This window comes from Balaenoptera borealis, assembly GCF_965194805.1.
Source record: "Balaenoptera borealis genome assembly, chromosome: 21".
In the NCBI taxonomy this organism is placed as follows: domain Eukaryota; kingdom Metazoa; phylum Chordata; class Mammalia; order Artiodactyla; family Balaenopteridae; genus Balaenoptera; species Balaenoptera borealis.
Genome location: NC_138880.1, coordinates 26,817,950 through 26,831,707, shown reverse-complemented (window position 1 = coordinate 26,831,707; position 13,758 = coordinate 26,817,950). Strand labels below are relative to the sequence as shown.

General features: G+C 46.8%; 1 protein-coding gene across 11 annotated transcripts in view; it reads right to left on the bottom strand.

Moving 5' to 3' along the window:
- Positions 1–6,006: 6,006 nt before the first annotated feature.
- Positions 6,007–13,758, bottom strand: part of DLGAP2 (DLG associated protein 2) — a 729,374-nt gene continuing 721,622 nt past the window's right edge. For all 11 annotated transcript variants that reach the window (XM_082375176.1, XM_082375174.1, XM_082375178.1 and 8 more), the window contains one exon: positions 6,007–13,199. In XM_082375176.1, coding sequence (XP_082231302.1) covers positions 12,981–13,199 — 219 coding nt within the window. In that variant the 3' untranslated portion in view covers positions 6,007–12,980. The remainder of the gene's footprint in view (positions 13,200–13,758) is intronic.

The window sequence follows — 13,758 nt, the reverse complement described above, 5'->3', positions numbered from 1 at the left end:
GAATGTGGACTTGAAATAGTGAAATAGTTTATGAGTTAAAACAAAAATTAAATCTGTGGGCTTCCCTGGTGGCGCAGTGGTTAAGAATCCGCCTGCCAATGCAGGGGACATGGGTTCGAGCCCTGGTCCAGGAAGATCCCACATGCCATGGAGCAACTAAGCCCATGCGCCACACACAACTACTGAGCCTGCGCTCTAGAGCCCGTGAGCCACAACTACTGAGCCCGTGTGCCACAACTACTGAAGCCTGCGTGCCTAGAGCTCGTGCTCCGCAGCAAGAGAAGCCACCGCAATGAGAAGCCTGCACACCGCAACAAAGAGTAGCCCCCACTCGCCACAACTAGAGAAAGCCTGTGTGCAGCAACGAAGACCCAACGCAGCCAAAAATAAATAAATAAATAAATAAAATTTTTAAAAAAAACAAGAATTAAATCTGTGAAATATATAACCCACAGGGTACTGTGCAAACTCCCCGACTAGCTTTGGACAGCGTGGGTGCCTGATTCATCTCCGTCTACAATGCCTTCTGCCCAGAGACGCTCTCTCTGCAGCAGGAGTAAGAAGGCTGTTCGTGGAAGAGACCCTGTGGGGTGAACACTTTGGCCCAGTGTCAACTGATAAATATTTTCTGCACAAGACATGGCTGGTTAGAGGCAACAGTTACTGGTTGATTTTGACTAGGGATTAAAATAAAAGATTTGTCGTTTCCTACTATACCGATCGTATTAATTTTCTTGTTAATCCAACATGGGGTTTGCTTTCTGAGTCATCTCCTGTTAGTTCAGAGAATTGCTAGTTACAGAATATAATCCTTATTTCACGTTTTCCAGGTGACTATAACTTTGACAGCTTGTATCAAACTGCTCACATTTTGAAGTATAATGTTGTTTTACCAACCCCTGTTTATCCAACATCCTTGAACAAAGATCGATATAAAAATGACACTGGCTTTATGTATTTAACTAAAAAAATCAGTGTTTAATTTCAGTGTTTACAGCTGAGCCTCAGGAGGCCTGCTGCCCTCTAGTGGACAATCCTTGAGCTGCAATGCTCTTCACCTGTGATCTGGTGAATCCAGCTCCATTCACTGCAGCCAAAAATACTCCTGTATCCCCAGCAACTGTAATGAGTTGTTGCTGAAGTTGTGGTGTGTGCAGCTCCTTATTATGCATAAGTATGCAAAGCAGATTTGCTGGGTGTCAGTTACTTAATTCAAATGAAGACACCTGTCCAGTCTCTTCTTCGTTATTATGGAGGAAGCAGCCTTGCGTGTGTGCAGCAAATTGCTAACCTCAAAAGCCAAGTCCCTGTGTCACCTTGGGAAGCTTCCATCCATCCTGCTTCAAATGGGGGTGCCCTGACGCTATTTCGCAGGGAGACTGCTGTGGCGATGAGGGCTGTGGAAGGCTCTACAACTTTGCCTGGTTTAGTATCTTACGAAACTACTTTCTTCTTTGCATAGTTAAAACAAGCTCTTACGAGAGCTAAACATTTGAAACATTTCCTAAGTTTTTACAAAATTACAGGTCCAATATCCTGAGTGAGCACGGGCTCACCTAGAAAGGCTGGACGTGGAGAATTTGGGGGGCACCACAGAAGGTCAAAGATTCATCAGGATGAGACTGTAATGTTTATGAAGGAAAATCACATGTGAGTAAGAGGAGTTCTGTCCAAGGACCCTCTCCCACCCGCGTGGTGTGGGAGCCTTGCCAGCTTGGGGCCAGCTGACCCGGCCTGCACTCAAGGTCTGGCCTCCCCCTGGGGCTCAGATCACAAGGGCCCAGCAGACTCGACCATGGCAGAGACCACAGGAAGGGAATCAGGGGGGAAAGTGGGGTTTGAAACAGAGAAAAGGCAACGGAGAAACAGAGTAAAAAAACCTGTCGCCGAGTGATCTCAGCACGGGCACCTGGTATCTTGGCAGCTGCAGAACAAACGCTCACAGCAGGGAAGCCGCCCTCCAGGCCCGTCCCCCCCACGCCACGTGTGGGGCGCGCCATGAGGGCGATGCCCTGACTGCTGCTTCCGGGGCCATCGCGCAGGGCCCAGCTCTGTGTCCACAACCCGGGGGGCGAGGCAGCGTCTCCCGCGGGGCCAAGAGCATCCCGCCTGAGCGTTGCCCATGGGACCAGGGCCCCCAGTTCACCGTCCCTCAGCTGTGCCGCCAACACCGCACACACAACATCCACCCGCCACCTCGCGTGGCCCCTCGGAAGTCGGGGTAAAGGAGCCACAGGCCGGGGCTCACGCCGTTCCCCGTGAGGGGAGTAACGATGTTTTGTATTTGACCAGCACCGATGAACCAGTAACAGGCTAGTTACTAGCTTGTAAGCAGAGAAAATCTGTGACCTGTCACAGACCCAACACCCTTTGAGAGAAAATCTGTCTGGTAGTTGAACATTAAGTGCTAGGTCCATAACTCTCTCTCTCTTTTAAAATGACAGTATCTCCAGCGCAGTGCCCAGGGCATAAATATTGTGCCGACACAGGCAGGACCTCAGCTCCCGAAGAGGCTGGATGCTTCCAGCAGGGGCTGCATGTGGAGAGACCGAGGGGGCGGCAGGGGGAGACTGGAGAAAGGGGTTGGAGGACCTGGGCCTCAGAGAGAGGAGGCGTCCCTCGGGGCCTCTCAGCACCGGGGTGTCTGTTGTGAGACTGGGCCCCGGGAGAGGCAGAGGGGGCCGCGGGGATGCACACGAGGGTCCCCGTGTTTTGAATGTGGTCTGCATCGTCCCTGAGTCTCGGCTTTGCAAAGCCTGTTGTGGGTATTTTCACACTCTAAATTGTAGAAGACCACAGTGGTGTAATGAGATGGTTTGGAAATGGATTTTCACGGGCACTGGACTCTCATTGTTTGGGGGAAATCCATCTAGTTGATTTTAAAGCACCACAAAAGTTGTACGGAGCACTCCCAGGAATTCGAAGGCGTGTTATTTGTCTGGAGGCCAAAGCTTGAAGCTTCCAAAACCTTTGTTTCTTTCCAGACACAGCATCTGTGTAACAATTCTCTGAACGTATTAACTGATGATAAGTTAAGAGCTAACAAAACAAAAATAGACAAAAGGAGCAGAAATCTTTCCAACATCCTACTTTTCACAAGGCAACTCATTTAAAACTTCAAATAATGGAAAACAAGCTGAAAACATCCAAACTGTGGCATCTGACTTTTCCAATCATTGCTTCTTGCTTTGATGTTGTTGTTTTAGTTCATAGGCTATTTTGGGGAACATTTTGGTTTACAGAAAAATCGAGTGGAAAGTACAGAGTTCCCATATAATTCTTCACCCCTCCTCCCAGTTCCCCTGTTGCTAACATCCTCATGGATGTGGTACATTTGTTACAACTGACGAACTAATATGAATACATTTAAAATGAATATCATACAACTTTCCATGCACTTTTACTGACACCTGGGAAAACAGCGTTAAACCGTATGTGGATAAAAGTGTAAAGTTTTCAATGAAATGCCGAGTAAATTAAAACTTTCATGGAAGGATTATGGGATTAAAAAAGAAAAACATATAAAGCTTTCTTTTTGCTAGTTATAGGTATGTTATAGAAAGAAGCAGGGTGATCACCTAATTTATGACAAAGGAGGCAAGAATATACAGTGGAGAAAAGACAGCCTCTTCAATAAGTGGTGCTGGGAAAACTGGACAGCTACATGTAAAAGAATGAAATTAGAACACTCCCTAACACCATACACAAATATAAACTCAAAATGGATTAAATACCTAAATATAAGGCCGGACACTATAAAACTCTTAGAGGAAAACATAGGCAGAACACTCTATGACATCGATCACAGCAAGATCATTTTTGACCCACCTCCTAGAGAAATGGAAAAATAAACAGATGGGACCTAATGAAACTTAAAAGCTTTTGCACAGCAAAGGAAACCATAAACAAGACAAAAAGACAACCCTCAGAATGGGAGAAAATATTTGCAAACAAAGCAACTGACAAAGGATTCATCTCCAAAATATACAAGCAGCTCATGCAACTCAATATCAAAAAAAACAAACAACTCAATCAACAAATGGGCAGAAGATCTAAATAGACATTTCTCCAAAGAAGACATACAGATGGCTAAAAAGCACTTGAAAAGATGCTCTACATCACTAATTATTAGAGAAATTCAAATCAAAACTACAATGAGGTATCACCTCACACCGGTCAGAATGGCCATCATCAAAAAATCTACAAATGATAAATGCTGGAGAGGGTGTGGAGAAAAGGGAACCCTCTTGCACTGTTGGTGGGAATGTAAATTGATACAGCCACTATGGAGAACAGTATGGAGGTTCCTTAAAAAACTAAAAATAGCAATCCCACTCCTGGCATATATCCAGAGAAAACCATAATTCAAAATGATACATGTACCCCAATGTTCATTGCAGCACTATTTACAATAGCCAGGACATGCAAGCAACCTAAATGTCCATCGACAGAGGAATGGATAAAGAAGATGTACCACATATATACAATGGAATATTACTCTGCCATAAAAATAATGAAATAATGCCATTTGCAGTAACATTGATGGACCTAGAGATTGTCATACTGAGTGAAGTAAGTCAGGCAGAGAAAGACAAATATATGTTATCGCTTATATGTGGAATCTAAAAAAATGGTACAAATGAACCTATTTACAAAACAGAAATAGAGTCACAGACGTAGAAAACAAACTTATCGTTACCAGGGTGTAAGGGGAGGGGAGGGATAAATTGGGAAATTGGGATTGACATCTACACACTACGATATATAAAATAAATAACTAATAAGGACCTACTGTGTAGCACAGGGAACTCTTCTCAATACTCTGTAATGGCCTATATGGGAAAAGAATCTAAAAAAGAGTAGATATATGTGTATGTATAACTGATTCACTTTGCTGTACACCCGACACTAACACAACATTGTAAATCAACTATACTGCAATAGAAAGTAGTAAAAAAAAAAAAAAAGAAAGAAGTATAGGGTGAGTGAAGGCTAAAATATTAGGTACGTGCTCTCAGTTATTCAGAAATGGTTTCTCTTAACTGAAAACTTATAAATCATGATTGTTCTCAGGCGAGTTGAACGGAAAGGATTCGTAAACGGGTTCAGTTTCCCGAACAGTCCTTCCGCGGAACTCACGAGCCTCGGCAATTCTCAACGGACGGCACACAAGTCACCGAGGGAAACCAGACCACAGTCTCACCCGTCCCGACGGTCACTAGAGACTTTTTTTCTCCATCTTGCCGCCGCCATCAACTTACCTTAAAACCTCGGCGAGGCCGGAGCGGGTGGAAGGCAGAAAGCAGTTTGGAAAGAGGCGGGAAGCCAGTCCGGGGTGAACATGGGGCAGGTGCTGAGGAGCCTGGGTGCCCCCCCAAGACTGTCCATGCTTCCTGGTGGGGGGTGCTGCAGGGAGAGGCTCAAAGCGGGAGCCGCCTGCACTGACCTCCTGCAAAAGCCAAGGGGCCAGAGGCCGGGAGGCGGGGGAAGCCACGGGGAAGCAGAGATTCCCAGCAGGCAGCGAGACTAATTGGCAACAGGCAGGAGGAGGAAGCACAGGTGCCGTCGATCACGCTGATGGGAGAAGAGCTGCCGAGGCAGAGCGGCGCCCAGGCCGCGCCCACCCGGGGGGCTGTTCCCCGAGGCGGCCTGCGGGTTCCGCGGACACAGCATCCCCCGCCCCCTGAGCCTGAGCGGCAGACCCCACACGTGCCCTGACACGCCTCTTGTCCTGCAACGCAAGCGAATCTACAACAAGCATTAACTAGCTGCCGTCGTACTTACTAGTTTTAAGCTCATTTTCATCCGTGCCATTTTTGCATGCGTAGGAAACCTGTCGCCTTAATAAATGTCCATTTCTTTTTAGCAGGTAGAGGAGGTGAGGCTATTTCAACAAGGAAGTATGTACTGGGGGAAGGGTGCAGTTCTCCGGATAAAACTCTTTGGTCTATATAATTATTCTGAGTTTAAAATCACACGAGAATTCACTCCAGTAACAAGCAGACATTACTTTTCTCAAAAAATTTAATTGCAGAACTATTTACAGGAGGTGAACATCAGCAATACAGAAATCAGATGAGAGAGGCATTATCCTAGGAGAAAAGGTGAGCGCGTTTTTCTTATAATCAGCGGAGAGTGAAAAAAAGTCAGGAGGAAGAAGAACCCAAATGACACAATCCTTCAGCGCCTTAAAGTAAGGACCAACATTCTGATAAGAAGTTATTGACAAGAAGAAAGAAAGTGTGGTGTGGACCGCGTCCTGTACATTCTGCGTAGGCACCCTGCATGCTAGGAAGTAGGATTTATCAAAAGAACCAGAAAAGCATGAGAAAGAGAATTCCATAAAATAGTTTAATTCCAGTGAAGAGTAACTTTGTACAGATGTTGACTTTTTGGCACTCTCTGTTCATCCTCATTGTTGATGTGATTTCATATGTATATATATTTATATATATATTTATATACTTTTTTTTGTTTTTTTTAAAAACGTTAACTAAACAGCTAGTTTCCTGGTTCTAACATTCCTTGAATTTCTGTAGGAGGCATTTCCTTTAGTCCTTAGGCCACACCTGGGTATTTTGGCATGTGACTTGGGGGGTGGGTGTGTGGACCGCTCTCCGGGTGGGGAGGACCCGCACGGGAGGAAAGTGACAGCATTTGGAAATAAGAGTTCAAAAGTAGCCTAGGATTCACTACCGGCGAGGGGAAACTGTTTGAATTCAGCAAACCAGTTATAAAGTGGAGGGAGAGAGACGTACTGAGCCCTTTAAGTGATGTGATCGTAGTCAAGCGATGGGCTGGGCCGTGGCGGGGTGAGGTGGGCAGGGGGTGTCAATCAAAGAGCGGGCGAATGGCACCTGTGAGGTACCACAGACGGCCTTGGAGCTCCCTTCTTGCCTGTTCGCCAGCACGAACCGACATCCTCTCCCTGGTCTGCTTGAAAGCCAGAAATGTGTACACAAATCTGGCAGAGACCTTTCCTTTCACCGTCGTGTCTCCTCCACTGAGGACGTGAACGCTTGCGTTCCCGAGGCTTTCAGGTTCAGAATAAGCACCCATGATGAAGAGTCACATAAAATCTAAGAAAGTAGGGAGGTAAACCCCTGTTACCTGTGTGTGTGTGTATATACAAAATCTTTTAAAAAGTAGTGTTGTCATAGGTAACTAACATTTCCTCTGCAAAGAAGTCATCTGTCAAGAGTTGAGATTGAAACTTGAAATAATTTCTTTAAATGCTGGATCAAAATGCCAGGGTTAGGACAGCAATTCAGGAAATTATGTGGCTTTCTCGATGTTGCAAGGATGAAGAGATGGAGTTTCCTCGGAGCGTTCCCACGGAGAATTTCGTGTTCTCTGAGGTGTGAAACGGGGTCATTATAAAAAGCCAGGCCAGAGGGGCCGGCTTCACAAACCTTCAGCGATTTTGGTCAGTATGTCTGATTCCGTCCTTGGCACTGTCCCACATGCTCAGCTTTCTGCTTCCAAATTATTTTTTCTTTCTCACGTTCACGTTTCACTTAAGAGCTCGTCATTTCATCTAAGATGAAGCTGTGCTTAAGCAGTGGTGAAAACATCGCCTCATTCTGGGTGGTGCCTGACCCTTGTTCGTGGAAGCATCTAGAAGCGCTTGCCATCAAAGCCAGAAGAAATGGAGAAAGGCCCCCGGTAGTTGTCCACTTCCAAGCCTTCACGGAGCTCCTGGCAGCCTCCTGCCGAGCCCAGACCGCCTTCTCAGGAGGGGCCCGCTGCGTTTGGGGGTCCTGATCATGTCTGAGATGCTCAGGATGTGACTTGACCTCCGCAAGCATCTGCCACACAGGAGGGGGCCGTGGGTATCAGCTTTATCAAGAACGGACACTTTCACGCCTGATTCCAAGGAGCTCAGAGGACGTGAATGTCATCAGTCTTCACAAAATGTCTGTGAAGGCGACGGGGATGGGAGAAAACTGAGACGCGGAGTCAAGAGAAGTGGCGGCTGATACAGGAACAGAAGCTGGGCTTCTCATTCGACTCCAGAACCCTCTGCAGCCACTCTGTGCTAAAGGGCGTTTCCTTAAACTGTAAAAGGGCACCTTTCCCAGCATCGTGTCCACTGCCCACACTTACTACAACTATCAACTTAGTCAAGGGACCAGGTGGAGCTCTTGCTGTGAAGGCACAGGGCTCTGATGTGACCTGATGCCGTGAGCTTTACGACAAATGGTGCAGGGGGTGCTGATGAAGCCACTTCCATGGCTCCAGCCTGGTGGCGAAACGTACCTACTAACCAGCAGTTGCTACAGTCTTGGTTGCTTACGCTTGAGGTTTTCTATTTCATTTTCAAATTTTGGAACCCTGTATTCAACCAAAACTTTCAAACAAGTGTAAACAAGTATGCAGATAAAAACAAAGGAGAACCTCAGGGGCTAGTGTTTGAAAACCACTGTCTTCAACTACCTGATTAGTATGTTAAATTTGCAATAAAAAGAAAAAAAAAATTGGCGGTTCAGGCTTTGAGAAGAAAGGAGGTGCCTGGGAAACGTGCACAGGTCAAAGACGTGGGGTGGAGCCATTTGGCCCATTGCTGGGAGACGTGACAGGAATGTCCCACTTTTCAGAAAGGCGGGGAGGTGTGGCATCCAGGTGCCCTCCCCAGGCTGAACCGTTGGGGCTGCCCTTCTCCACCCGAGGTGGGCACGTCCCTGCCTCACTGGCCAAAGTTCTTGGAGGCCTCCACTCCCCTGGACCAGGTGCTGGTGACTCTGGCCAGCCCGGGGGCCCACACGTTCCCAAGCTGATTCCAGATGAGGCACGTGGGACCTTCTGGGAACCCGACAGAACCCTGAACCAGGCTGATGGCTCTGCCAGCAAAAAGCAGCTCAAGCCTTGGCCACGTCTCCCTTGAGATGCCCCAGTGGCCTCCAGATCCTCAGGGCACTCGAGGTCTGTCCGATTTGACCCAGTTACTGCCGATGGGAAAAGGCTTTCTGATGAGGACCGTTCCTCCTTTCTTCCGCTCCCTACTCGCCACTGAAAGCTTTGGCCCAAAGCAGGCAGCTGCTTTGAAGAGCCCACATTCAGAGTCACTCCAGGCACTTGGACCAAATGTCTGCAACATGACTTTTCTTTCCAGAGTCCATCCTGGATCGGGCCGTGGATTTGAGTGAATATGCAACGCGGGATCTTTGAACTAAAGTGGATACAGTGGTTGCTCCACATGGTATTGGGAAAGGCAAACGAGAGCACAGACCCCAAAAGAAATGTTCAAACCCCATGCATCTGTGGGCTCTGGAATCGTGTTGTCTTCTGGTCATAAATTTGGCCACTTCTACAGGATCTAGCAGGGAGAGTCCCTCTACTTTTAGGGTCACTGACTTGCTGGTTATTTTTTTTTAAAGAGGGAATCTTAAATGTAATCTGTTATTTTTACTAATACACTTTTCTATTTACTGCTGGAAGTCTTTAGTATCGATCTTGAGGTGCAAACATCAACAACATTTCCTTTTAAACAAAAATGTAATTTTTTGGTATCATACAACAGTTCGATTCTTCATACCCCATTCTAGGATGGTTCTATAAATTTGCTGAGAAAAAAATGGTAATGATGGTCACTGAGAACAACTACTTTTAAGTTAAAGACAACAATAACAAATGAAGATGTATGAGATGAATTACATCGAAAGCGCACTTGTGAACAAGTGATATTTGCCTTGTTTGGGTTTTGTTAAACTTTAGGACCCTGTTTATCATACTTGTGTTCTGATTTGGAAAGTTAAGTAGGGCCTTCAGCATGGCAACATCAACTTGTTGGCTGTGAGGAAAATGATTTCTAAAGGGGTACCTGGGTTATAACGGTTATGGGCTGTATCTTCAGGGAATACAAGTCTGTGATCACAGAGAACACGGCACTTTCCATCATAATGTTCCTAGAACATCGTGTATTATCATTTTCAACCATATTCTCAAATTTACATATAATCTTTTAGTAAAATTATATCCACGACGTGGTGAAACGATCACAGGATAGTTCTGTGTCTGTAGAAGTGACTGCAATAAGTTAGTGTGATGGACTAACACAAGTATTATAAACAGTTTTATTTTTCTTTACATGTACAATGTGTAAACATGGCTTATCGTCTGCATTTCATGATGGGATGTCACCATGAGAACGGATATATTGCACTTGGTCATGTCACACAAACGGGTACCATTTCATCAGACCCAGCCGCAAGCATCCCCCCTGCCCCCCGTCACACGACCTTCTTTGGAACAACGTGGACCAAACAGGGGTTCGTACACGTTCCCCACTTCACATCAACAACTGATGTCAAATTTAGTTGTAGGTGAATTTGCTAACCAAGGGATGGTTTAGGCCAAGACTTTGGGGGATTTTAAGATAAAAATGAGTCTACAAAACATAAAGAAAATTAATCCAAATCCAGTGAGTACTTTGGTTTAAGTCAGGATCAGGGAATCTGGGATCTAAAATCATTATTGTCTAATTTTATAACTTGTTGGTATATATTTTGTACAAGTTCAAGGAAATGAGATAACACCCATCAGCTTCCAGGTGAGGCACACGTGAGTAGGTTGGCAAGCACGTATGCAGTTTACATTTCCCCACGTGAAGGAGTACACACCGAGTTTTCTGTGGTTATTCCTAAAGAACTGTTTGTCTTAATAATACATCATGTTTAAAGTCTAAAATGCCAATGCTTGCAAATACATTTGTCTTTAACATAGTATACTGAATATAGGAAGAAGCATCAGTATTGTATACTACTCAGGATTTAGGTATTTATTTAGGTAGAAAAAAATGTTTAGAATACTCTGGGGGAAATAGGATTCATTTATAGAAGAATATTTCAGGGAATTTTTTTTTTTTTTTGCATTTTTCAAGGATATACATTCGTACTGATTTTTGCTTCCAAATATATTTTAAGGCTGTTTGGTAAAATATATACCAGATATGAGGTTCCATTTACAGGGTTTTGTCCTTACAGGGAATTCTTAACTACTCAGCTTTAAAAAAGTAAAACTTTGAAGCTAAACATGCTTTAATATCATCTGTGCTCCTACGAACCCCATGCTTCGTGAAATGTAGAATATGAGGAAAAAAGAAAAGCTACAGGCGTTAAGGTGCGCCCCAGCTGTGTGAGGACCTCACCGAAGGCTCTCATACATTATCAGGCTGCGGGGAGAGCTGGGTGCGTCTTAAAGTGCGAGTCAAGGTAAGAAAACAAAGTGCTATGGGGCAGGGTCTGTGCTGCTGGGCTGGGGGCACAGCACCCCTGGGGCCGCAGGGGACCCGGCGTTCGGGCGGAAACGCCGCGTCACCTGCTTTTACCTGGAGTCACAGCGAGGACTCTAGTATGGGGTCAAATGGATAAATCCACAGGCGCTTCCTCTGAAGTGATGTCTGAACAGACACACACACCGTCGGATTGGAACAACGGTCACGGCATCTAAATTTCATGAGACGAATGGGAAACCTTCCGTTAGAGACCTTCCTATTTTTCTCTGGTGCCAATCAGAACCACGAAAACGAAGGACTTTTGCTGAAGTCCACAGCTGGAAATCACAATGTGCCCTTTTTCTTTTTGTCTGAAACAGGCAAGAAATATATTCTTGACTTTAGCCATACTGCATAGGACAAGAGAATTCTGGAAAAATACAAATGTAAACTACGTTTCTTCTTTACCATTTAAACTGAGAGATACTTACCACTTACATTCATGTTTCTTAAACTTTTTACAACATCACAACTGTCATTTTAAACAAGCAAACTTTTTTTTGTTTTGTTTTGTTTTTTAAGGATACCCTGGAAGGTCAACTGACAGAGCATTTGAGAATATATATACATCTATAAAAAAAAAAAATCACATGGTGCATAAAGGGTGAAACTTAAAGACAGAACCATGTGTGACATTTTAAGTTACAAAGGAATAAAAAATAAATGACTCTTTTATCTGAGTGAGGACAACTCTTTGCCCTTTCTACTCCTGCTACAGAAGTGCCAGCCTTTCTTAAGACTCTGCTCTGTTTCCATCTGTCTCTCCCTGGGTGAATGAACATTCAGCTGACTTTCTGATTTTGTAGATGCTGCGCTGAATATCTGTGGCGGAGGGCAGACTTCTCACCCCCTAGGTTTCTGGAGAAGCACATGGCGGGGAGCTTGGTGGCTGGAGAGATGACTTCTCATCACCATAGACTTGGCACAGAGAACCACGTGAGGGGTCAGCTGGGTTCAGGGCACGGTGACCCCAGGCCATGGGTGGGGTCTTTCTTTCCTGCACTCAAGCTGTAGCACCTTCCTCTTGGGTGTCTAATGCCTCGAGTGAGTGGTGAGATGCACCCATTCATAGTTTTTTTGTTATTCTTGCCTCTAATATCACACAATTTATAAAAATATAAATAACAAGGTGTGAACTGGGTTCCATCTCGAGAGGTGTCCCGCGTCCCCCTCTGAGAGCAGAGTGGGCAGGTCAGGTGTCCCGCGTCCCCCTCTGAGAACAGAGTGGGCAGGTCAGGTGTCCCGCGTCCCCCTCTGAGAACAGAGTGGGCAGGTCAGGTGTCCCGCGTCCCCCTCTGAGAACAGAGTGGGCAGGTCAGGTGTCCCGCGTCCCCTCTGAGAGCAGAGTGGGCAGGTCAGGTGTCCCGCGTCCCCCTCTGAGAACAGAGTGGGCAGGTCAGGTGTCCCGCGTCCCCTCTGAGAGCAGAGTGGGCAGGTCAGGTGTCCCGCGTCCCCTCTGAGAGCAGAGTGGGCAGGTCAGGTGTCCCCGTGCCTCTCCGTCCCTGCTGACGGGAAGCCAGGCCATCCGGGGAGAAGTCGTCGTGGCCGTGAGCTCGCAAACCGTGGACGTCAGGGTGTTCCAGGGTGTTTATGGCACAAACACAACAGCTGGGGCGAGCTCGCTGGAGGAGTGACACAGGAGTGACCAGGGATGTGATGCATGGCACGGGTGATGGGGAGAAGGGGCGGGAGGGGCGGGCCCGGAGCCCTAGAGCCGGGTCTGGGCCTCGGGGATGTAGATCTCGATGCTGTCGGCCCGCTCGCTGGCCGAGCTCTGGCGGAAGGACGCTGCCCTCTTGGCCGCCGCCAGACGCCTCCGGGCCTCCTGGCGCTGTCTGTCCGGCAGGTCCAGAGACTTCTCTCTGGTGATGGTAAGTTTCCCTTTGGGGGGCTTCTTTGGTATTGGAGGGGGGACCTTTCTTTCCTCCTGAAAAGCATCACAAGTCAAAATTGGGGGAGTCAGAGGAGCCCGGCCGTCCCCCCCGCTCACAGCCCCGCGCCCACCCGATGCCGGCGTGACCCTGCCCGGGGTGGGCCTGCTGCGCCTGCCCCCAGATCCCCCGGGGGAAGTGTTTACACACGAGGACATCCATCCTGCACTTGCGCGTGGGACGCCGCCCTAGTCTTAAAGTTATTTTGACCCTGTTGCTGGGTGAACACTTGGCAAGCGCTCACAGTTCTTGAGTTTCCCAGGGGTCTCGGAGGATGCCGCTTGACAGCCCTGTCCTACGCGACAGTCTTTTCAACAAGACTCCAAGGTCCAAGGACATGGAAACCTTCTCGCAGGGTGTCCCAGGGAACCGATGCCCACATTCTCTACTATGGGCCTTAAGCCCTTTGACATGAACTACATATGATGTTCCGCTTACTTGGTAAAAGGATGCAAATTAACTATTTCTGACCCTTAGCTCGTGTTCTCAAACAAGTCACCCCAAGATACGTGTATGCCTCTTCCAGAAAGAGAAATGGCACAATTCTGCAGCAAA